This window comes from Pundamilia nyererei, unplaced genomic scaffold (assembly GCF_000239375.1).
Source record: "Pundamilia nyererei isolate P.nyererei 1_Seehausen unplaced genomic scaffold, PunNye1.0 scaffold00021, whole genome shotgun sequence".
Lineage (NCBI taxonomy): Eukaryota > Metazoa > Chordata > Actinopteri > Cichliformes > Cichlidae > Pundamilia > Pundamilia nyererei.
This window is the reverse complement of record NW_005187422.1, coordinates 492,582-518,223: the sequence shown is the minus strand read 5'-3', so window position 1 is coordinate 518,223 and position 25,642 is coordinate 492,582. Positions and strand designations below refer to the sequence as shown.

Genomic DNA, 25,642 nt, shown 5'->3' with positions numbered 1-25,642 from the left:
TTAGTTTCTCACAGACAGACGTTGTCCCACCGTAGGTGTCCCTTTATGACAAATGTTTCCTGTACTGTGTGCTGGCGCTTTTTCAGAAGTGGAGCAGTAAACAAGAGGAATATTTTAATAATTTTTTTGTTTTTTCAAATTGAGGAAAACGCTTTTTTTTAAAAATAATTTTATCATGTTAAGTATTAACATTTAAATTCCTTTTTAAATGTTTTTTTTATAGTATGACATTTTTATACTCAATGTGCCGTGCATGTTTCTTTTTGTGCATGTGGAAAATGTGGTTTTGCTCTTCATATACAATGTATTATGGGCTGCACGTGTGCCTGTATGTACTTGTGGCAGTTAACATGCCACAGTTCTCTGCATGGGTGTGTTTGTCTGCATCTGTGTGTTTGGCCAGCAGGCCTGTGCTGGTACAGTATATTGCCTCCAGTCACTCTGCAGCTGTGTGAGAATGTTCCAGGTTTGAATGTTTATGTATGGGAGGCACCTGGAGAGCACCACACCTTCATGAAATTCATAAACGTCAGCTATTTCTGGCATCCTCAGAATGTCCTCTTTTTCACACTCTCATATTGGTGGAGTAGATTAGAGCTGGGCTCAGTGGATCCCTCCAGTTATTAGCCCAGTACGGGTCTCCTTTTAGACTATCTTTAGATGGTGATATATTTTTGTGGATCATTTGGAGTCATGATGTTATCCAAGAGATAAGGGAGTGCACCATATGGGAGTGCTCTAAATGGCGACTGGCGTCCTGTGTTTGTGTTAAATGGGCACGATACAGCGGCCAAGGCAATATTTTTCAGTTAAAGTGCTCCTCCCGCCCTTCCACTCAATAGGACCCAGTCTTAGGCAGATTTTCACTCCTTCAGCACAGGATTAAATGGTAGTAGTTACATTGATCAATAGGTTAAGAAGCATACAATCCCTCTTGCTGCTAATGACCTCAGTAGTAATGGGTAATAAAATGGGGGTCTGTAATAGCCTCTTGCTGGGGCTGTTCACGGAGGAGGCTGCTCTAACTGTAGTTACTGAGAGCCAGATGCTCTTGACAAGGCGAAGTGTGAAACCGTGATGAGATACACACCTCAGGTGTAAAGAATTAAGACAGTTACACTGAAGGAAATCTCTGTGTAATTTGTAATGAAATCGACAGTTATTGAGATCTGGTTAAGTGTATAAAACCTCTGTGTTAACTCGAAGTTTGCTCTCCCCTTTTCCACATCACACTGTGTAATATGGCATGACAAAATGATTATACATTTGAAACGAAGACAAAATTTGCAGCCTTTACACGCTGGTAAAAAATAGAGCGTGACTAATATGGAGTAGATTTTTTACGCATGTAGTAAAAGTGAAGTTTGTGGAGAAAAAAAAAGGGGGGCATTTTTATTTATCCTCTTTTGGAGGGGGTAAATGCCACATTTCGACGTGCACTGCATATCACATCGTGTACGGGTTTGCATGTCAGCAAGACCAGGCTGCTTGGTTGACCTTCAGAATAGTTCATCAAAATTAGTGATGCCCAGAAAAAAGGACTTCGCTGGATAATGACTGTGAAATTAGGAAATGGGAGGCCGAGGCTATGCAAATGACAGGACAAGTCATGTGCAAAAGTCAAGATGAACTGCATATTAAGACATAATACAGGGGGGAATTAATATTGCATTTTCCTCCTCGCACCCCTTGCGCCTCCTGCTGAAAATAAGAAATGTGAAGTGTGTGTTGGTCCTGGGTGGGGCTGACCCTCCTTCATTCTCTTGGGTTTGGAAGAACATATCCCAGTGTAGTCTGGCACGGCTCAATAAAGTTAACAGAGAGCATCAAAGCTGCTCCGTTCTGTTTGACATCACTGCCCTTTCCTCTGCATTTTCACTACAAGCTGTTCATTATGGCAGTGCTTTGTTTTTGTTTTATGCTACAATGGGGAGAGTGAATAAGGTGATATGGATGCAGGGCGTGTGTCCAGAAAAGCCCCTTCGTTACCGGACGAGATTTTAAACAGCTAAATTGCATTCAGAAAAGCATGAAAAATTCAGAGGGGTGTCATTAGCTTTAAGGTGACCACACAATTTGGGTAACCTTGGTGAAGACAGTCTGTCACCGGTTATGTCTGCTCTATCGGCTGCTGACATCAGCCTGAAAGAGTACATTTTAATACTCGCTTATGCACACACAGATACTAATGTATTCGTGCACAAAAAGAGCCACAGCCGCAACATGTTAACAACTGCAAAGACGCCGCAGTATACAAGCATATCTCCATCGCTGTTTGTCATCCAAATGTCAGGGAAAGGAGCTTTTAATGGTATTGCACATCATAGCAGTGAGTGGCAGCATCCAGACACACTCCAAGTCCCCTATGTCGCTGGAGCAATTAAGGCACCCTGACAACTGTGGGGGCTCTTTCGGTGTCACAACAAATCACTTGTTTTGAGGAGTCATGCACTCACACCTTTCTGCAGGGAGTTAGTTAGGGGCCCGTGTGTTCTTCACCATGGCTCCTCCTCCAGGCGCTCTATATCTTCACAATAATAGATCGCTGTTGACAGCATCTCTAATGAAATGTTCTCACATGACATGTCGTGCATGCGCGACAAGCGAACCACAGCATTTTTGGAGGCAATCTTTCACGTCTTCAGGTATGACACATTTGCCGCGTCGTGCAAACGGCGATGCTTATTGGAGCTTCGCCGTTTGTAAATGCAGATCATATCGGGTTTCGTGGAGGGGGTATGTGCGAGAGAGGGGAAGGTGGAAGGATGGAAGTCGGGGTGGACGTGTTGACCCACGCCTGGCTCTCTTGTGTCCTTTAGCCTGTCTCAGTCTGGTGTGGTGTCATAATGGTTAGAGGGGCGAAATGTGTGTGTTAGATGTTTGCTGGAGGTCATGTGCAGATTGCAACACTTCAAGATGACACTTGAGATGAATTCCTAGAATGCATCAAAGCCTCTTATAGTCTATTATGTTTGTCTAATGTGTGTCTTTGTTTTTTGTTGAGCTACATTTTTTTACCCTACCTTGCTTGTAGGCTGTAGCACACATGTGACAGTAAACAAGAAGGAGCCAGTGTTGAGGATGGATTGCTTTTTGCTTCCTGCACTAATTAACAGCTATCTGCTTGTTGTGTGTGCAGGTTCCAGTGTCAGTGGCTATGATGACACCTCAAGTGATAACTCCACAGCAAATGCAGCAGATTCTTCAGCAACAAGTCCTGAGCCCTCAGCAGCTCCAGGTTCTTCTCCAGCAGCAACAGGCCCTCATGTTACAACAGGTAACGTACATTCATGCTACCAGTAATCTTCTTCAGACGGGGCCATCAAGTTTCAGATGGTGAATGTCTCAGCTTGAAATGAAAATCTTCTTATGTATAGACCATGTTTCACAAAGATAAATTCACTTTGAACTGCTATTCTCCTTTCTTTTCTAAGCCTCAAAGACAGCATCCCTCAAAGTGTTGAAAATTCTCACAAAATCCACTGCCAGGTTTGCATGACTGATAGACTTTGCTTCACATGTCACCCTCCCGTCTCTTCTGCAGCAGCAACTCCAAGAATTCTACAAGAAGCAGCAGGAACAACTCCACCTCCAGCTCCTCCAGCAGCAGCAGCAACAGCAGCAACATGCAGGCAGCAAGCAGAGTAAAGAGGTAAGCTGACATCACTCCAGCCGCCTGCCGTTACCAAACATTGGCCAGACAGAGTACGGAAGGCATGCGTGCTCCCTCCCTCAACTCCATCTGCTTTCAGCCTGTGGTTAAAGCAGAGACGGGGGGAGAATCAAGTGCACTCATGCTTCTGATTAGCATGTCAGACTGGCTGGATAAATGGTAACAACTGACTTATACTGTGCTAAGAATCCAGTGTCTCTTTTTTGGACCTGTCTCCACATTAAATGTATAATATGTTACAGAAAAGACTCAGGCCATTGTTGTAGTTTTTTTTCTAGTAAACAAGTGTCCTAAGCAACAAAGAGATGACCGTTCCTCTGAGCCTTGTGTAGGACATAATGAAAGGCAGAAGGGAGAAAGGCAGAAACACAGAGCATATAAATCTGAGAGGCTTTTCTCGGTAATTAACATGGAAATGGCAGAGGAAAAGAAGGCATGTAATTGTGAGATATCAGTGCAGAGAGCGCTTCCAGCTTTGTTGCCCATGTTGAGTTTTTTTTCACCATTTTTCTTTCTTGCTTTCTCTCCTTCGCTCCCCGTAGTTCAGCGAGGCTTGCTCATAGGCAGCGGCTTAATGCGTGTTAATGACAGGCGGATACAGGCATCACTGTGGACGAAGCAAATTATTATTGTGCGGTCAGAAGAAGTTCAAAGACGATCTGGGAATTTTCACTCTTGTCCCCGTTGAGTTCCAATGTTTGGAGAGTAAAGGAAACACAGAAAATTAAGCCCGGCGTTAAAAGCGGACCCACGCTCATCCACGCATGCTCACTCCCGCACACGTCCGCGTGCTGTCGAAGCACCCAACTTCAAAGTCGTAGCTCCCTAATTAATGAACTGCGGGCTTCAGTTTGGACAAGTTGTGGCGTGATGCTCCCATAAATCAACATGACAGCAGAGCTCCTCGGCCTCAGATAGGGCCTGTCACCAAGTCGCATCTGATGTAAACACTAGAGGAGCAAGGGAGAAAAAGAGGGGGAGGCGAGGGGGGCAGACAAGGAGGTGCAATTGATCAGTTGAATGGAGCATGAGAATAAAAGAAAAAACTACTTTTGAAGCATATTATGTATGATCACAGGAAATGGATGCAGCCTCGAGAGGCTCTCCCCTTCTGCCGATGTTTTCTTTCTCTTCCCCATCGCGCTCTCTCTCTCTCTCTCTTTCAGTCGCATTTCTAGCAGCCATCAAAAGACAGAATAAGAATTATGCAGTGAATCCCCTGTGGCTGCCAGACAATAACCCCCTGTTGTTGCTTTGTGCCTCTTTTATTTTAAAGACATCAAAATTTAGTTTTTCAAAGATCTTTAACTTTATATTTGAAGCTTGACAATAAAGGGCTGCCAGTGCCACTCTTTATCATTTGTCAGGGACTGTATTTTTCTCTCCCTCGTGCCACTTCTTGTTAACCTCTTATTTGGTCTATTGGGTCTGGGGGTTTTTAATGTGTCTGCATGCTGAGAGTGCACAGGAGCCGCTGTCAGCTGATGGGACTAGAGGAAAAATATGAAGGGGAGAGAGTTAAATTCATTTGCAGCACTCCATTTTCTTTCTTCCTTTTTTTCCTCAAAAGCCACCCCTCTATTTATTTAGCCTATTTACTTAGCGTTTTGATGAAAGACATTGTTCCTTCTAAGCCCCCCTCCCCCTCCCATAGCACTATTATCTTTATCTGTCAGGGAGGAGCTGCTGAACAGAGAAAAACTCAAGACAAGAGAAACTTCTCTCACACTGATGAAAGGAGAAAAAGAGCCAACCATCGTTCATAAACAGAACACATCAGAGAGGATCACAGGCCACCTGCATCCTGAATGTGATCTTTATCGAGTCGCTCTTTTTTTCTCTGTCTCACTTTCTTCCCTCACATTTTGGGTTAGATCACACATGAGCCTGAGACTGAATGTAGTTACTCTTCAATTATGACCCTCCGTTACCACTGACAAAGTGCCTTCTTCCTCTGATTGATCCAATGAGACGACACCGCTCGCTGTAATGGGCCAGCGCTGCCCAGAGCGTTATTTTTAGTCAGCCAGTGCAGAAGCAGCAGGCTGGGTGCAGGGCAGGAGGGAGGTAGAGGAAGAGAAAGGAAGGCCGCTCGACCCTTTTGACAAGCCCGGCAGGGGTGGGCGGAGGGGACCCGTTTTATCTGGCTGTTTCAGTGGTTTCAGAGCCGCCAGCCAGTGACCTGACTGCCGCATTGCACTGAGACCTTTTTTGTATGCACTCAATTGTGAGAAGTAAACAAAGTGGTGTATCCTGTGTTTGGTAAAAGGGTGCGGTGCACGGCTTGGCAGGCACGGCGCTGCTTTTAGTGCCCCTACCTCTCCTTCCACCCGCTTGACAAACTGGTCTTGTATACTCATAAACAGACCTAGTGTCCTGTTGGGTCTCAGACGTGTTTGTTATGTCCTTAACTGTTAGAAAATACAGAAGGTGTACAGCTAGGTCCTGTTTAATCAGCAACAACACTTTGTTGAGCTGACTGTGGATTATTAAGAACGTCGGTTGATGAACGGGTTAAAAGTCATCTCTCTCCTCTGTGTCCCTGTTATCTAAATTCCATCTCTCATTTGTTTTGACTCATGGCGGATTGGGGATATTAGCAAATTTCCTTCTATTTATTATTCTGACTTTGTCTTTTTCCTTTCCATTTTCTTCTGTGCCCTTATTTCACTTTTTCATCCCATCAAAGTTCACGTTTCACTTTTCAGAGCCAGATTTTTTCTTCATCTCCCTGACTTTAAAATCAAGTGAAGACGCGCGACTGTTTCATTAACTGTTTCTTCACGAAGCGGTCTTAACACAGTAAGACGAACAAAACAGCTATCACATAGACCGTCCACAGCATGCGATTGAACGCAGCTTGCCGCGCTGGTTGGGGGAAGACTGAATCCCTGAGCTCAGCGCCATGCCTGGGAGAGTTGTGAGAGTTGCTAGGGTGGTTATTAAGCACTTTGATTTAGTCACACGTTGTTTGCTGAATTATGAATGGCTGTAATTAAATTCCTGTGGCTCTTATTATGAATGATTAACTATGTTGTTTCATTGTTTGTCATTTGCCTTGCGACTCCTCGTTAATTAAGAGAGAGAGAGATGTATAGCGTACCTGTCTTAAGTGGGCTCTGACAAAACCAAACTAAAGGCAAAAAATAAAAAAAGGAAAATTAGGCTTCGTGGTAGCACGCGTTAAATCCATTAACCTTGTTTTTTATGAATGAACATGTTGTTCTAAAGTGCTTCATTTTACAACCCTAACTGTGAACTCTGTCACCTTGATGTTAAAATGGGTTTTTTAAATGGTGTATGCAAAGGAACCTGAAATTCAAATGTACGTGTTTGCACTGGCTGTTGTGCTTTTACATACGGTTTGTATGTGTTTGCTGATGGTGTGCCTCTTTGTGTCTCTGTGTGTCTCCAGCAGCAGGTGTCAGCACAGCAGTTGGCTTTCCAGCAGCAGCTCCTGCAGGTCCAGCAGGTCCAGCAGCAGCACCTGCTCAACCTTCAGAGGCAAGGACTGCTCAGCATCCAGCCTGGACAGACTGGCCTGCCACTGCACTCCCTCACTCAGGGTTAGTACCTCATATGTGACTGCAGCACAGCAATCTTCCTGTCCACCAGCTTTAACATTTCATCCACAATGAAGCAGTTATGATGACCTATCATGTGGCTGTATGTAAAGCACAGCAACTGAAGAACACTCGAATCACTATAAAAACACATATTTTAAAAGCCTTTAATTTGGGGGCTAGGTTTAGGTGGAATAAAATGTAGATTTTTCCATACTGAAATAGTCCTATTAATATAAATGCTTCACTGTAAAAATAGATATTTTCTTCCTGTGGATCAGCTATGTCACTCCAACAACAAAGATATATGTCTGGAGTTTAAGTTTGATCTTGCACGTCTTTCTTCAGGGTCTCTAAACAGGACTATCCTGTCCCTGCACCTTTTGTATTGCTCAACCAGTTTCACTATAACCTTGTTTATGTTATTGTTACAGGAAGCGTTCTATTGTCTTAGATAGTGAGAGTTGGGAATGAAACCGATGCCTATTATTTTGTATTTGATATTCTTACCTACTTGCTTGGTCTTGTCATGCCTGAGCTGCTTAGTTATGTGTTGTACTTGAAAAATTACACAAATAAACTCTTTAAAAAACACTTAACAACACCAGCTGAACACAAACACACGGAATAGTCGTAGAGCTCGACCAAGAATGTAACACTAGAAGTATCTAACCACATACTGACTCGACGTCCGCTTTATATCTTCAGCGATCGCTTCTCCCCTTTACTAAATGGGATCTAACTCCTTTACGCCAAAACATGTTTGCTGCACGATTTCAGTTTGGAACACTGAACTAACTCAAGTAACACATCCCACTGCTCAGAAGCAGAGATCCACACTTTGTCCTTCAGCTCATTGTCCTGTTCCTGTGATTGGCATTCTGGTGTCAGTCTCCTTTAGCCTGGAGGAAGACTGGATCTATTGTTCAGAAACTTGTCACTGTAAAAGCGCCTGTAACCTGATAGGAAGTCAATACTTGCTGTTTGGCCAGGAAGTTTATTTCTTCATTTATTCCTTAATGTTATGTTAAGGAGCGGTCCCCCTGTGACAAAGACGCCATCATAAGGGTTGTAGAACATGACATTGACTATTCATTCACAGCTAAGACAAACAGTTTTGAAATAATAAGATAAAAATGGGAGGGGATGGGAGAGTGCTTAGGTAATAGGCAAACACAAACATGGTTTGTACAGTGCTGTTATTGTTTGGACTGGGTATGGAATAACTCATCCGCTCATAGACGATCGCCGTGGGCACAGGCGTGGAGCACTGCTGTGTTCTGTGTTGCGCTTTGCTGAATTGCTCTGTGTCAGATGTCTGGCAAACACTCACACACCCCTTGAGTAAAGCATTGTGTGAGTGATATGGCTAGGCACTGAACTTTTGATAGATTTCACAACAGGCTCAGAACATCCTGTTTATTTTGTGTCATCATCACATACCTCTGAGGCATCTCATCTTATCAGAGAGCGGGGGCACTAAGTTTATCTCCTTCATATGCTACCTTTTCAGTTTTCGCTTGTGCTTTGTTGGGGCTACGTGGTACTGAAATAGTGATTTCAGTCGCGTGTCACAGACGCCATATAAAATGACAGAATTTATGTTCTAAGAGAAAATCTGACTTTTAACTCCGTGCAAATATATTTTCAGATTAAAATAAGTTACACTCGTAGTTAAAGGGAAAATTTAACTAGGCTATTGTTCGCATAAACATCGAAATAAGGAACTGAATCTTCCCACATGCAATTAGCGGTCTGTTTCACTTTTGTTGCAACCAGTCAAACCTGGTTAGTTTGCCCTCGTGGTTAACTCTGTGTCTGCGACAGCTGTTACAACACTTAGGCTAGTGCTCCAGGCCCCCAGTTTGTCTTCTTATTCTACACATTTTCTGCTTGACTGTTTGAAGTTATTGATGACCTTTCTGTTTTCCACATCACTAAACTCTTTCACGCATCAGCGGGCCAGGCCTATGGTACTCAGATCTAATCTGCAATATTCAGCTAGCACTGCATCGGAAGCAGTGAGTTGATCTTCTCTGTTTGGGTCCCAGTGATTATGGATTCAAACTTGGGGGCAGTAAATTGCGGTGACTTTCTAACTGATGATTTTTATTTCTTTCATTTAAACATGAAGATATCGATATAATTATTTTAAAATCCCATTATTATAGCAGACGGTCCTCGGTCTCCATTTTTCATGCACAGAGAGAATGAAAACGCTAAAGGTTAGCAAATAATAGGCCACTGAAACAGAATAATTAAAGAAAGTGTTCTTTTGGGTACTGCAGTGCAGTTTAAACCTCAGTCATATATCACTCTTCTGTCTGGTACAGTACATTGTTGGCTGAGACAGATTACAGTCATTGTTCTGGACTGAAGGAATGCATCTGAATTAGCTTTTCAAAAAATTGATAGCACTAATTAAGTATAAACTTGTAGATAGCACTTTTGAGTGAAAAACAATTTCTCACATTATCTTGAGCGTAATTTGTTTCTCTTGTCGTAAATTCTTTTGACATTAATGTCCAAAGTCTTGGAAGCGGCCAGGCGCTATCTGTTATAAATTACAAAAATGTGTTTGGGGAGGATATAACTCTCATAAATATAAATTTGATCCAACCAACACCCCCACCTGCCTCACAAAAAGCCTGTCCTCTTGACCTGATAAGTGAGTCAGTGGTTGCTCAGGCTCGCGTTGCTAAGGTGTTTGCATGTTTTTTGCACATGTGGCTGTGTGTGTGTGAGTCACAAAGGTGGCCGGTGTTTGTGTACATCCCGAATAAAATGGACCTTCACCCTGTGAGGTTGCTCTGCGAGAGAGCGAGTTCCTCTAGCTGCACAACATCATTTAAGCTGTCTAAGAGAGGCCAGTGGGACAGTGACAAGACAAATTTGTCGGTAATATGAAAGCAAAGAATGTGGCGAGCCATGAAGTGCTCACAGAACAGCAGCACATCAGGGACAGCGGCGGGTAATGCGGCCGACCTGTCAGTGATTGATACATCCAGCAGTGGGCTACTGGTAATAGTTCCAGCAGCATTAGGACAGGACATATTTCAGGCCAAAGGGGTGCATATCAGCAGGCCGGTGATTACGGCAACATAAACAGGGGTGCAGTAAAGGTCCCAGTCTGACGGAACAATAAACTAATAGCGATGTCACTGTCCCCCCATGGCACCGGCACTGTGTGAGAAGTAGCAGCACGGTTTAAAGAGCTCGGAGCACTAGGGGCCATTTTTTATTTGGGGGATGATGGCCTGCAACTGATGTCATTATGAACCTTAAATCAACTTTCTGCTTGCTTGAACATGGTCACCTGGGTGCAGGAGGACAAGGACAGGAAAAGGTTGAAGAGCTAGGCCTGTCTTGGTGCCAGAGCTACCTGCGGAGGTAAAATTGAGTTGGGAGGCCGGTGATCAATCAAGTGTCCCAACAACATACATTTTTTAAAGTGCTTGTCCGTATTTCCCGCTCGTAATGAGTGGAAGACTTGTGTTGAAAAATGGAAACAGGAAAGATAAACCAATCCGGCGTTTAAAAGATGGACAAACTGGGTACCAAAGAAAGAAGGACTTACAGATCAATGTCATTATGTGTCCCACAGTAATCAGATGGAGAGAAACTCGATGCATTTTTGTCCCAACACAAAATATAATACCCACGGAGACTTTTGTGTAATGATATTTTATTGGCATTTATGTGGAATCATGAGCCATAGCTGTTGCAGAGTTTGAAGAGGTTGGGGTAGGAGAGGGAAGTGGCGAACGGAGAGCAATAAAACTGCAGACTAGATCCAGAAAGAGACAGGTTGGTCCCACTCCGTTACCTCTCTCATCAGACCGGTCTATGTGCTGTGGTTTCATCTGAGTAAACAGTGGTGTTGGGGTCACCAGGACTGCTGGGTAATTGAGCCAGTGTGGGCTGCCCTGTCAAGCACATCGGCTAAAAATACATCGCCCACTGTCACCGGGCACCAAGTGGGGGGAAAATGATTGTTCCCTCTGTCAGAGCGCAGGACACTCACATCACCAGTGACCTTCCTCTTCTAAACCAGCTATCACAGGAAAAAAAAAGAAGGAAAAACAAACTTTTGCTCCAAAGTCCAAAACAACAATGCAGCCTTTGATAATGAAACTGGAAATCAACAAGCGCTGGATTAGCATGCTATAACATGGAGCGCAAAATAAAGCATGTTTAGCCTGTCATGAATGCGCACTTCGATTAGGGCACATCAAGGCAATGAGGAGAATAAGGGAGAATACAGGCAGACAGAATAGAGCGAGTGTGCTGAAATATCCGAATGAGGGAAGACGCTCCTTGGAACGTGGAAAGGTTATTGATTTGTCCTGCAATCATTTCCTGCTCTTTGATATGCAAACGATCTAGTGTGAATTTACAGCAATCCTATCAGACTCATTTCACAGTTCTTAGCCCCTGCGTCTCTCTGGAGTCCTCCGCCTCATTAGGCCAATGTTCTCCATTACCAGCATAATTAAAATCTTTAGTAGCTTATCAAATTAAAAATATTTTTGCTGATCGTATTGAGATCTTCACCTCACAGTTATTTTCCACAACAGGAATAAATTAAGACTAAGCATTTTGCACACAATGTATTACAATCTGGTGCTTGAAAGGAGCACTTCTGGTATCTATAGAGCTGGTGATGAGAAACAGGGAGGAGTGGGGGGGGGATCCGGAGAATATAAACCCGAGTAGATAAGCATGTGCAAATCATCTTTCATTTGCCAGTGCTCATTTTGAGAATGGATTTAATTAATTGTAATGTTAAACGAGTGGTCTTGCCCATTTGCTCTGTGGTTAAACTCACCACATATCCAAGGGGCTTCTTCCGCCATGCTTAAAACATGTGGCTTATTTAAGCACAGACTTGAATCCCCATTACAAATGCACATATATTTTGATATTAGATTTTTCAGCGCTATTAAAATCGGGCTTGCCCGCACGCACCGTGTTTTGACTGAAAACACTCGTAGCCACAGATTTTCGCCCATGAGGTTTAATCTTATTTTACATATCAGCTTTGTCCTCATTTGTGTCAAGTGAAAGCAGACTTCTCAGACACACCATAGATGGACACATACGTATTGTGTGCCAACAAAGACTCTCTGCTGTGAGACACGGAAAGTAGGGTTCACAAGCACTGCATTATCCTTCTTCATCCCGAGTCTGGCCCTGAGTGTCGGGATCGCTGTCACTCATTTGCTGAAAAAACACACACGCTCTGCAGATGTGTTTTCAGCACGCAGAAAAATGTCTTCTGTCTTCAAGGGATTTTTTTCCCCTTTTTTTTCAAAGGGCTGTGTGAGCTGCAGTGTGCTTGACTTGTTAAATGAGGTTTAAGTCTTCTGTGTCAATTGGAGGCGGTGCAGAGCTTTAAGTATTTTGCACATTAATGTGCTTTTGAGAATATTACCCCAGGGTCCTGTTTCTCAAGGAAACAGGGGTGGGATGTTTTCTAGCGTCGCTATTGTAAACTTTTTGTTGTGTGTGTTCTGCACATCTCTGTTGTTGGGAGAAAATGATGGTGATTATTCAGATTTCATGCCTTGTCTGGATGTTAATTATTTACTCTGGGCATGAAATTTGCGTGAATGCCAGGGATTTGTGTATACAAACACGCTTCAGATCACAGAAAATGGGAGGGAGAGAAGAGAGGAGCGAGGGAGCTCTCAGTGCATTACCCTGTAGTGGAATATTTTCTAATTAATACTCGGCTTTGTTTACAGACGCTTTGATTTAATTAAGTGATGAAGAAGAGAGTTGGATTAGCTGTTAATTGATTTAATTATCCAATTTGTTTGTCTCAGGCATGATTCCGACAGAGCTGCAACAACTGTGGAAAGAGGTGACAAACGCTCACGTAAAGGAGGAGCACAACAACAGCAGCAGTAACAACGGCCACCGGGGCCTCGACCTGTCCTCCCCGGCACCGCCAAAGAACCCACTCCTCAACCAGCATGCCTCCACCAACGGCCAGTACATGAGTCACAAGAGAGAAGGGTAAGTCTCATCTGCAGGGTGTTGTCGGGTTGTTGTTGTTGTTGTTTTCTTTTATTTGCATGTGACTTGCAGTGCTTGTGTGATCTCACGATACTGCTACAGGGAAGAGGTTTTTATAAAACTGTGACCTCGGGAAACATCATCTCGCTTTAAAGAAAAACTCGTTTTGCTTTATATGCCACTTTAAATTACCCTTTTTTTCCACATGGATTGAGTTGATGGAGAAATCCCTCTAGACTTGAACAGATTACTGTTTTAATTTATAGTTTGTAAGTATTCCTGAAGACCAGCACAGTTACCTTTCTGTGCCACTGAGTACACCTGGGGATTACATAGAAACATCAGGGAGAAATGTGCGTATGGTTGAAATTAGATCTCGGTAAAATTATCAGGGGGGATCACCGTGTTTTTTTTATTGTTTTTACTAAGTTGTATAAGGAGAATAGCTGAATTATGATTTTCCGCTGCACTTCCTTGAGAACATTTTGATCACCAGGAAGTAAAAACATTTGTTTTGTTTATTTATTGTGTTACAGAATAAATAAACAAAACAAAAACAACAAGCTGTTATATGTTAGGAGAAGCAAACACTGGGTGATATTTTCCAAACCACCATAAATCATCCCTGAAAGGCATGTGCTCTCTGAGCTGTGTGTATGTGTCTTTAAGGAAGGAATTAATTTGGCATCTTACACATTTGCTTGTTTTCTTGCACCAAAGCCTGATCTTTGAACTGCTAGTGAGGAGCCTCCAGGCACCATGAGCTCACTGCCTAACATCTGACTTGTGTTTCAGTGATCAAAACCTACGCGTCATTATGAAAGCAATGCAGATGAAAACATGTTTAGCACAGTAAACTAAGCAGGTCTTCAGAGGTGAAGAGGGGCTGCTTATGGGGAGGGATGTGGAGGATGGGTTACAGAGAGGATCTGAGTGACACCAAGGGAGTATATCATGATGTGCTGATAGAGAACAGTTATGTCTTTTCAAGTAGAGCTTTTGGTTCTATATAGATTAATGGCATACTACCTGCACAGACTCATCCTCTTTAGTGTCTTTCAAAGTTATCTCCTGCCGCGGTGCAGGGGAAAAAAAGCGGGCATAAATTGTTCCTGCAGTTGACAGTATTCACAGGCTTCCAGTGCTCCATCCAGCGTCTGGCTGAGTGTCTGGTTTCTGTGTAGTTAAAGACAAATCACAGGGGAGGCTATCGACTCGTTGCTCACTCCACCGCGTATTGTCGCAAGTGGAGCAAACAAGGTGAGCGTCGATGGCAGAAAAAGGCAAGAACCAGCTTCAGCTGAGGGCTCCATGAAACATCGGGGAAGACATAACGCAAGAGCTGGCAGCTCCTCTGCCTCGCGCTGACTGTCAGAGATTAAAGAAGTTGTCAGCAGCAGTTTAACACAAGCTTAAGTGAAGAAGGCAGCCTCGGTCTGAATATTCTCACCGTATCTTAGATCTGTCAGAAAACCAGGCAGGTGATTTTCATCCACCCCATCTGTTGGAGAAAGTGGATTACCTACCCAGAGTTTTAACTGCACAATTACTAAAAAAGATGACTGATAGCAAGCGAACACAAAACATTCCTTATTAAATGCTGAATGATGCTAATTTAGATTCACACAACCAATAATCCTTTCTTGTGTTAATTTTAAATCGCACAACTATCAAGAGCGTTATGCCTCTCTTTTGATGATGCAGCCTCAATTCTAATCAGACTCCATGGGAAGAAAAATGAAATATTATTAAGTATGATTATTCTAAGCAAGGCTCTGAGAAAACGTCTGTGTTATAATCCAGGGATTTGAATAATCAGGTTGAAGATAATGGGCTGGGCCGGCCCGGGCGTAAATAGAGAGCATCCACTCATCCTCCCAGTGCTGAACTTAATGAACTTTTAATTGATGCGGTTTTGCAAGTCCTTTTGTCATGCAACAGAAACAAGCCTCTCTGCTGATGGGCCTGTTTTCCCGACTGGCTTCAGATTGGTTTACAGCAGGCCCTAAGTACCATGTAGTTAGTTTCATGTGTCATATAAAATCTGCCTAGGCACAACGACGCCTGCAACTAAAACCTTAAGTGCATCCACAGGAATCACTCACCGGCTTTGCACTTCCGTCTTAAGGAAGGAGGAGAAATTCAATCACTGCTGGCTTGACACACCGAAGATGAGGCACGTGTTCCTGCTTTTAGTTGTTTGAAAGAACACTCTGGCAAGGCAGGCTGGGATTTTTGTTTGTCTGAATAACATCCCTGATATGACCAGATCCTGAGTCACTCAATCTGTCAGCCCGTGTTGTTTCCCAGCCCACGAACTGTTATGCACAGATAGAGATATACCCCTGTGAGTCAGGTCATCTTTATTCAATGATTTGCTTATTCAAATCAAATGTGCATGATCTGTATCTGACACAAATTCCCAACACATTGCTGCATCAGCTTTATAAAGTGGGAGGGGGTTGGGAGCATCCTCACAAAGCACTTGGCCCACTTTACTTCCCAACAACCATCAGTAACCACAGCTCTGGGACTGTAACACAGCAATCTGTTAAGGAGATAAATAATCAGATTTGGCACAGCACTCCCATCTCTCTCTTGCCTTTCATTTGTCTTACACCAGAAGAAACTGATAATTAAATCATTTAGGTTAAAGCATGCAGTGGCACCGAGAAGACAGAAGGAAAGGATCCTGGAAAGTGAAAAGAGGGGAGGAGGGTAGCGGGTGTGAATCGGGGATGGACACAAGGCGATAGGCTAAAGTCGGCGCTAGTGCCAAGGATGGATGTAGTGATTGGCTTCAGACGCTGCCATCTAGCATGGTGGATATCAATCTTCCCACGTTTGCTGAGATATTGAGTCCACCAGGACAGAATCTCAACTGTGGATCTCCACTTGTTTATGGCCCAAAGCATCTCATCAAAATAAGTGAGCTGGAAAACAACTGGCTAGCAGCTGTCAAAACCACCTTTGTGTGCACTTGTGCCTGTCTGTCTACACATAAACAGAGTGCAACACCTGGAAGGTTAACGCACTGTCTGGCCGGGTCTGTAGGCACTTTAATGTTCCTTCTCCTCTAAAGAAGCTGATGACATGGTTTTCCTCATCGCTCTTAAGAGATCATTAGAGTGTTCTTCCCCCCCCGGCTGGCTGACAATAATAACATCCTGACAAACCTGTCGTGGGTGCGAGTCAAATTTAACGCAACATGGGAAGCTGCATTTTCCCCCCCCTCCTCTGAACATGTTCTCAAATGGGAGAAAACCCCATGAATACTGCACTCTTCTCCTATTACACTAATGTAGCTCATTTGGTGTAAATTCTGTCATTTACTAGTGTTTAGCCATCCACCGTTTAAAAGGGCTCTTCTGCCGCCAGCCCCTCATAGCGCTTTGTGCTCACTGATTCCCAGTGCACTCCACATTTCAATATCTTGTTAATACAGAATTAACCAACAAGCCTCCTGCAAAGAATTAAAAAAGGATCCCTTTAAATTAAAAGCCAGTGTTACCTTCACCAGTCCGCACATTTCCTTGTTAAAAACTCATTATAATAGGTCTTCCGTCATCTATTTATTAGCTGTATCAAAACAGAGGTCTTAATGTGAATGCATAATTCATAATTGAATAAAAAAATTCAGACTTTTGAAAGAGGGAGGAGGAAAAAAAGCTGCTAACCACATTCATGAATGCTTGACTGCTCCCTAATTGCAATGCAATTATCACATGTTATGAACAATGTGAACTCTTAAGCAAGTAATTATAACACAAGGAAACCTGCGACGACCTTTAAAATTTCCTACTCGAGGTACAGTTTTACTAACATTGATACAAATGAGATTTTAATCCGAACATCAGATTTTTTTTAATCCTGCAAAATTGGCACGCCCGCGCTTTGATTTCTTTTCACTCGTTCGTTTTATGTACATTTTGAAATCAGAGCTGATCGATCGTTGCCAAGAAATGCAAAACATTATTAATGTCAGTGCATTTTTTTTTCCATTCCTGTCCCTAAAAGAACCCTGTAAAGTTGAAGAGTTAGACATTATTATCTCTGATGGAAATTGTGTACGTGAATGGAGTTACTCCCGTGTGACAGCACAACAGAGTCTAGTGCAGTGACTCTCCTGATCCATCTTGTTGTCTTAGAGAGCGAGGCTCACACTAGAGGAGGAGAAGCAGCAGCATTGTGCTCATGAGCCGCCAGAAGCACAGGTGGTAGCGATATAGGCCAGTCCCCCAGGCTCTTGTAGCTGAAAGTTGTGTGTCTTGTATAGTGCCTGTGTCCATATGGCTGCCTGTCTTGCTCTCTTAGCAGACACTGCCTCCATACAGACCGCTTTCTCTTAGCGCTGACTGTGGTTAGCTGTGCTTCCGTGCCTCTCACCATATGGAAGATGTTTCAGAGTTTGTTTTTCAGGGATGTTCCTGCTATTTAGACTGATTGTACCATGCCATACGCTCCCCATAGATGCGTGCTTGTCAGCCCCTGGTGACACAGATTGGTCAGTAGATAAATTGATACCAGGCGGGGTTGTTTACAATACGTGCATGGTGTGAAAGTAGGGGTTTTAATATCATGGTACAGGCTCCTCCAGGTGGGCTCTGTGACATGATGCAGCAGGCGGCACAGGAAAAACAGCAACTCAGGGAGCCCCCTAGCAGTCTAGATCAAAGTGAACCACAGCATGGCTCTGTGAAACTGAATAAATACACACTGATTTGATTGTGATTTCCCAACAAGAGTCCCTTCCTTTAAGAGCAGAGCAAGCCAGATCACACAGGTACAGTGATTCCACAAAGCCCAAGGGTCACAGATTAAGTAGAAGTCAACGTTTTCATGCGGAAACAAGATACAGTACAAACAAGAAAGCAGTAACCGGACTTCGTCTGAAATGGAGAAAACGGGTTCTTTGGCCTGTCGTTAAGTTACGTGACTGCAGGACTGTCTTTACTAAAAATGTTTTCTCTGAATCTCTTTCCCAGATCCACGCTAGAAGAGCCTTCCCCCCACAGTCACCCTCTGTACGGCCATGGCGTTTGCAAGTGGCCCGGTTGCGAGGCAGTGTTTGATGATTTCCACTCATTCCTCAAGTAAGTAAAAGTCATAGTCGGAGGTGCTTTTCTATCACAGTTTGTTTGTCCTCTTGTTGGGTCGATTACACTTTTCTTTTCCTGACCCCCAGCGACTCAAAAGCACTGCAGGTGCAGCTGGTTGTTATTCTCTAGTCTGGGTTGGGCCTCTCTTGACAAGGGTACCGTGGGGTCTCCTTCTGGGAACGGCATGGGCCTCTAATTCCTGTGATAAGCGCAGTTCCCATGGTGACAGGGGCCATTTTTCCCAAACAAACAACAGGAGGATGTTTATCTGTGGCAGCTCACACTTTGGGCGCTCTGCATGTTTGCCCTTGTCACCGGACAGGAGAATTGGTGTATATGTCTTAGACTGCCTTGCTCAGCTTTTTCTGTCCTTCTCCTAGGAGTCTGTTTGTTTTCTCTCCTGCCTCCTGTTTTACTTCTGTGGCTTTTTGGTTTACATTGTTGTTTAGTTCAACAAAGCCCAAGTCTCACCTCCGTGTTAAATTTAACCATGTGTAGAGTAATTAAAGAGCCCCAGCTAAGTGTTTAGCATTTTTCTAATGTGCGCTCTATGACAGGTTTGACTCTGTCCAGCCTGACACGGGAATTGTTTTGCTCGCCGATGCCCGATTTGAGTCAGACCCCTGGTTTACTAATCAACGCTGTGTGCAGTGCGCTCTAGGTAATCCAACACATAACAGTGCCATGGTTACAGAGGGGATGAAAACATCTGCGTTGTGGCAGCAGATCAATGGCTCACTGTCACCCCGGATTAGTCGCACTTTAAACAAGATATGACACAATTCCATTATCCTAAAACAAGCACTCAGCGAACACACACTTTCCCGAGAGATGCAGGAGAGAAAGGTGCTGCGTAGGACCGCCTCGCAGGTCTGCTGAAAGTTTTGACTCTCTTTGTCAACATTTTGAATCCTCTTTTGATTGTTTACGTGAATCCGCTTTGAGCTAGCGTGCGTTTGAAAGGCTCATCGCGCCACATTGTATGTTACAGTTTCTGTGTGTCTAAAAAGAGGCAGTTATGTAGTTTTAGTTCAATTTAGAAAAACATCCTGGGACAGGCAATTATTAAACCAAGTATTACACACACACTTTCACACACTTTCACACACTTTCACACACTTTCACACATGCACTTGCATATTTCAGCTTTGGGAGTGCCCGCTTAAATCCATCACTATTTATTGTATTCTGACATTGCCTCACCCTTTGTTTATAGAACAGAGGAGAATTAAATTCAGTGTGCCCGGTAGAGCTCTGCCTTAAAAAGTCTCTAAGTGCACTCAGCTATGTTTTTACAAGTGTTTTTATCATGGCAACATCTTGTTTACTTTAGTTGCCTGCTCAAACTGCTTGGAACACGTTAAAAAAACATTTGGGGAGAGTCTCCACAAAGCTGCCTTTGTTTAACAGCAGGCAAGAGTGTGAGCAGCTCACCAAGGTGTTAACTCTCAAACCCTTAAGCACTTCCACATGAAACCCAGCAACTGATACTGCAGGCCTCCGAGAGGAATCAAAAATAAAAACAAAGAATACTTCGGGCATTAGAGAGAAAAGAAAAAAAGGAGAAGAAGGAGTCGTCTCTGTAGGTTGAAAATATATGTGAGGAGAGATGTGTGTCTGTCTGCGAGTGTGCAGTCAGCAGAACACAGTGTACTGTGCACCAGAGAGAAAGAAAGGTGAGGAGGACTCTAACGTCCACCAGATTTCAGCTCCACATGCCAACAGTAACAACTAACACGGGACTGAAATGTTGTTTTAAACTCTGTGTATTTATTTTATCTTTTAAAGAAAACATTACATACCTACACGCACTATCTCGATAAATACAAAACACCCAAATCCCTGTTCCTGTTTTCGAGATCAGCACGCAGAAGGGTGGGGTTGGGGTTTAAGCAGAGCCTGATGTTTTTACAAGGGTCAGGACCCTTCTTTTCAGTGTCCAGTCAGAGGTCAGAGCCAGCGAAACACTCCAGTGCCCTCTAGTGCTGCACTGTCTGTCTGCTCAGACCTCAAAATCTCCTGCACGTCGCCACGATGTAGTGACTGCTTTATAAGTTATGTGGCCTTGCAGCTCTGCAAACATCCATCCATCCATCCATTCGCTTCCGCTTCTCCTTTTCAGAGTCGCGGGGGCTCTGCAAACATATGTAACATATAATATAGAGTAAAATACCTTCTCTAAATAAAAAGTAGTAAAGCTATTATTTTTTTAAAAATCAAAAAATCTAAGCTTTTTAAATGTAATTGTTACTGTACAGATGTGTGCTTGTAATTTAAATTCCACCCAGCGGTGGAGAAGATAAACCTTCCTCAGCTGCGGCTCCAGTCTATATAATTAGAAACTGTAACCGAAAAATAAATAAATAAAAAATAAAATCAGGCAAACTAACTGATATATAAAACCGACTGTGGGAATATCCATTTAACTTGTTTTATTGTGGCAATTTACATTAGTCTCTGTCATCCTGCCAGAGAGCTTTTTAAAAGCGGCTTCATTTGAAGTCCAGAAAGTGACACATGCCAACGTTCATAGTCTCTCTCGATGTCAATTCCCCCGTATCCCCTGCTCCCGTGTCCAGACACTCCTCTCAAGGCTGCATTAGGGCCATTTGAATATTTCATTTCCTATTAATTATGCACTGTGACTCTCCATGTCATTAGAAGAAATAAAGTGGAATGTAACAAAGGATGAAAAGAAGCAGGGCACATGTCTCCTATGAACACAGAAATTCCAAAGCTGCTCACGTAGGCCAGCCTTCATTGAAAATTCAGCCTGTGCCAGTTAAATTGGAGTTGAAACGTCTTTACCTATTATTTTCTCCTTTGAAATTTAGTAAGATGTCCTGAAATGTTTACCAGTTTCATTTTCTGACGTACTTAATTAAATTGGCATTTATTTGACTCAAACAAATGGAAAGCCCAGAGAGGCCTGAATTTTGAAAAAGGGTGTTATTGCCCACCCTTTTTTAAAATATGGCTTTTTAATTTCTTTTCTTTTTTTTTGCCACAATAATTAACTTCAAGTGCTAAATGTATATATCGGAGTCATTCTTCAAAAATAAATTATCAGAACACAATAGGAAGATGTGAGTGTGGTGGAAGGAGCCTGGGTTGCCTGGGAAGATATAAATCATTCACCTCAAGGTTGAAAACACCACAGCAGAACAGAAGCAGGGCCCTATCAATTTTACCTTCCTTTTACATGTCTGTTTTGTGAGTGTAAATGTGCTGTTTTATGCACAAATGTGTTGTCTATACACGAAGCAGGGGCATCACTGCAATTTACCGGGCTGTCGTACCGTGCTGTGCCGTCACAGGTTGATTCTGGCTATTTTTGATTTGCAGTAAATGACAGAAAAAGTGCATATGAAAAGGCAGGCGCACCTTTCTCCCATCTGCCGGCGCCACTTTGTGCACACGCAGACACGCCTGGTGACAGTGACCTACATGGTCACTGAAAATGTGATATAATTTATGATATATATAATATATTGGATCCATTAGCGAGCATAATGAAGTAGTGAAATGAAAGGGTATTTGTGAAATCAGTTCAAACATCCTGCTTGGATTATGATTAAATGATTAATGAAATGCCCCTGCATAAGCATTTTCAAACAGTAATTCATGCGGCAGCTGATAAAATTCCTCCAATCATATTTCCTTCACTCATGAACCTTATCTCCACCATTTTATATAAATCACGGAAAAAACCCTGTCTGCTACCCGGCGAGCTACTTATTTAGATTAGTTATAAACGTACAGGAAAAGAGAACATCTTCCCCTGTATAAAATAATCACGCATAATTATATCCATAATTCAACTTTGTGACAGATCCCATCTCCTTGTCCTGTCCTCTGCATTTGGTCTGGCTCTGTTTTTTTCTTCTTCTTTCTTTTTTTGAATTCTCTTAATTTTAATGGTATAATTAACAGTCAAAACACCAAAAAGGACAAAATCATCCAGGCAAGGGAAAGCTGCAGTGAGAAGAAATGGCATTAGGGCACTGGTGCATAATTTAGCAAAGGAATCCAACCTGAAATTCTTCAATCATCCTTCTTATCTGTAAGCTGTAGTTAGAGGAGACATGACTGTCATGAAATATTGAGAGTCATTCTTCTATGTTAAAAGAACTATTTCTTTTTGTTCTGCAGGTGGAATCATTACAGTACGCAGTTAGTTTTATGAGTAATTTTTTTTTTATGTTATCACATGGTCTATATACATTGTGCTTTGCCCAGTGATCAGATTGCAGTATTAAACCACGCACTGCAGGACTGTGAATCTGACGTTACCTTCTTTCTGGTGTCTGTGTTTTCATTTTTTGTTCTTTCTGTTTTGCAGACATCTTAACAATGAGCACGCCCTGGATGACAGGAGCACAGCCCAGTGTCGGGTGCAAATGCAGGTCGTACAACAGCTGGAGCTGCAGGTATTGTCCCACTGAATGTTTTGAACCAAATATTTATGTGTCTTCTTCTGCTGACACTTCCTCAGTGTCTGTCCAAACGCCTCCCTGTCTGACTGATATCAGCCATGGGGTCACTCATAGAGGGATGGGGGTGGTGGTGCTGGTGGTGGTAGTGGTGCAGCAGATTAAATAATTTTGTACATTTGCTACTAACCAGTCATTAAAAATGTGTTATGTATGCATGACAGCCAGGAAAAGATATATGGAGGGCCCCGGGCTAAGTAGAGAAGATAATTACATTTTGAATTTTACTGGGTTTTAAAGTTATTTATGACTTTTAACTGTTTGGCACCAACAATAAAACATAGCATAATGTGGATCGGCGCTCAGTGTTGAGTGGAACAGAAAGGTTATTGAAGCTCAGTGCAGAAAACTGTTGATACAGTAATCAGTATCTTTAATACCGCGTCCCTCATGAACGGGATTTAATGTTCTTTAAAAAATATGCATGCGCATTAAGACTGTGCTCAGGGAAAAAGACGCAGTTTACAGTCATTGTATTGAGGGGGCTTGGAGTGTCCAATGAGCCGTGTGTGTGTGTGTGTGTGTGTGTGTGTGTGTGTGTGTGTGTGTGTGTGTGTAACAGTGTTTGACTAAATGGTGACCACTGAACTAATGTATAATAAAGATATTTATTAGTGTTTCAGGAAAAAAATAACTATGTTTTGTACAAGTTTTTCTGCTGTAGCAAATACAAAGATATTCATGCTGTTTGCAGTTTTGGGTCACGTATTAGTCAAATATAATACCACCAAAATGACTAACGACAAACAGTTGTGGTTTACAAAAGGCTAACTTCAACAACCAACAGTGCGATGTTAGTTGCTCAGACATTGCACCATGCCAGTGTCCTGTTATTTCCGCTCAGCTGGTGTATTATCCAGAGATCGAGTGAAGGTTTATCAGACACAGACTTCCTCTGCATGCAGCCTGTCACCATAATTTAGGCTGGCAGCTAAGACAGTGCAGAGTTTCAGACAGGTAGAAAGGCCCTGAGCTTGTTATTGGCGATGATTCGCAGTGTATTTTAACCTTGACTTGGAGAGTGTAGTTAGATTGTATGATGTGCAGGCTTGTTGACAGCTTCCAAAAACAAAAAACAAAAAAATAAATAATTAAATAATGGTCTGAAGAAGAATAAGGGTGTTCACGCTCTAAAAGATGCCTTCACTATACAGGGATGTATATAATTAAAACATTGGCAAATATAGATTTTTATTGTGTATGTTCATTAAAACTTCACCGCTCTCCTTTCTTCTCATTACAGCTAGCAAAAGACAAAGAGCGTCTGCAGGCTATGATGACGCACCTTCATGTCAAGTCCACGGAGCCCAAAGCCACCCCACAGCCGGTGAGCAGCAACCCCGTCATACATATCTCTCGTGTCCCCCGCTATCCTTTTGTTTGTCTTAATTGGCACACATGTATTCATTAATCCTTTCCTCCATCTTATTTATCTGCTAAATAAAAACAGCTGTTCTCTTGAGGCAGGCAGTAAATATAGTTTGGAGCACATCTGCTGACATCCAGGATTCAATTTGGTGTCTGTGATGAACTGGATGCACACTCTGTAATGGCCCCTTTTCTCAGCTTCAAAGAACAAGTGGCTGCTTGGGTACAGAGAGAAGATGAGAAAGCAGAGAAAAATAGAAAGAAAATAATACATATTATATTTAATCAACTGAAGGTGATGTGGCATGTATTCTTAGTGCTTTAACAGCAAAATTAGTGTTTTTTTGACAGAGGATATAAATGTTATGAGAATCATAGAGTCACGCCAATGTGTGTTTGAAGAAAAAACAAGAATAAGATAGCATGAACAAATATAAAGATAATAATAATTTATTGATTTTCAATAAACTGGAAGCTACCTGATGTCACCTCAAAGTAAATGTGTTAGTAGCAACTTTTATTTTAACCTCCTAACTAATTCTTCCCTGACTGTATTCACATAAATTAGCCTTAAAATAATGATACTAATTACTAATCTCTAATCTGTCCATGAGATCAAAAAGAATCAAATCACTAGCATCTCTTATTTATCAGGAAGCTTTAGATTCAACTTTAATTTTATTTTAAAAGACCTTGAAAGTTACTTCCACATTTGACCCTGTTTCATTTTATTTGACTTAAAGCTAATTTTAAAATATTTATATTTCTATGAAAAAGATACAACAGAAATGATTTCATTCCATTTATTAAAAAATTTGTAAGGGGGAAAAATGAAAATGTGAGTAAATGCAATTGCAGATCATTATTTTTATCTCCTTGGCACATTCCCAACATTTTACCTTCTGTATCACTCTCAATGTGTTTTATGCCGTAAAGCCTTGTGCTTAATCCCTATCCTATAGGGGCAAAGGCTTAACATATGGCATTTAAGTGTCTCTATTTTGTCATGCTTAAGAGGGGGGCTCAGCAACATATTTCAGTCTGTATGACAGTTAATTCAGAGAGCCCAATGAGCAAAGATCATTTTACTGCAGGGCGTGAGTGTGAAATCATGCACACACGAGCACACAGATGCACAATATACATGCAGGAGTGCCGTCCCTCGGCAGCCTCACAGCTTGGATCATTTATTTACAGTCAGCGAGGTAGCTATTGACATCCAGAGGCAGCGTGTGCGCTCTACAAAGCGCAGCCCGTCAACGTAAAGCGCGCAGAGATGTTGAATGACAATAAGCTGTCTGTAAAGCTGCGCCTGTGTCACGCGCTCTGATTGTGTAGATTAGAGTGGAAAACGAGGCCTCTGACATGGGGACATTTGTATATGAAAAGTGGTAGGGTCTGCAGATAGCATCTCGAGTTTGCTAC

At 42.5% G+C, this 25,642-nt stretch overlaps 1 protein-coding gene across 10 annotated transcripts in view; it reads left to right on the top strand.

The window, feature by feature from the left end:
* foxp1b (forkhead box P1b) overlaps window positions 1-25,642 on the top strand; it is a 145,160-nt gene that overhangs the window by 107,975 nt on the left and 11,543 nt on the right. For 7 of the 10 annotated variants that reach the window (XM_013909211.1, XM_005726610.2, XM_013909210.1 and 4 more), the window contains 7 exons: window positions 3,140-3,277; window positions 3,545-3,652; window positions 7,089-7,239; window positions 13,065-13,257; window positions 18,243-18,350; window positions 22,699-22,786; window positions 24,093-24,176. In XM_013909211.1, the coding sequence (XP_013764665.1) occupies window positions 3,140-3,277; window positions 3,545-3,652; window positions 7,089-7,239; window positions 13,065-13,257; window positions 18,243-18,350; window positions 22,699-22,786; window positions 24,093-24,176 (870 nt within the window). The remainder of the gene's footprint in view (window positions 1-3,139; window positions 3,278-3,544; window positions 3,653-7,088; window positions 7,240-13,064; window positions 13,258-18,242; window positions 18,351-22,698; window positions 22,787-24,092; window positions 24,177-25,642) is intronic. The other 3 variants (XM_013909215.1, XM_005726611.2, XM_013909214.1) reach the window with 3 other exon arrangements.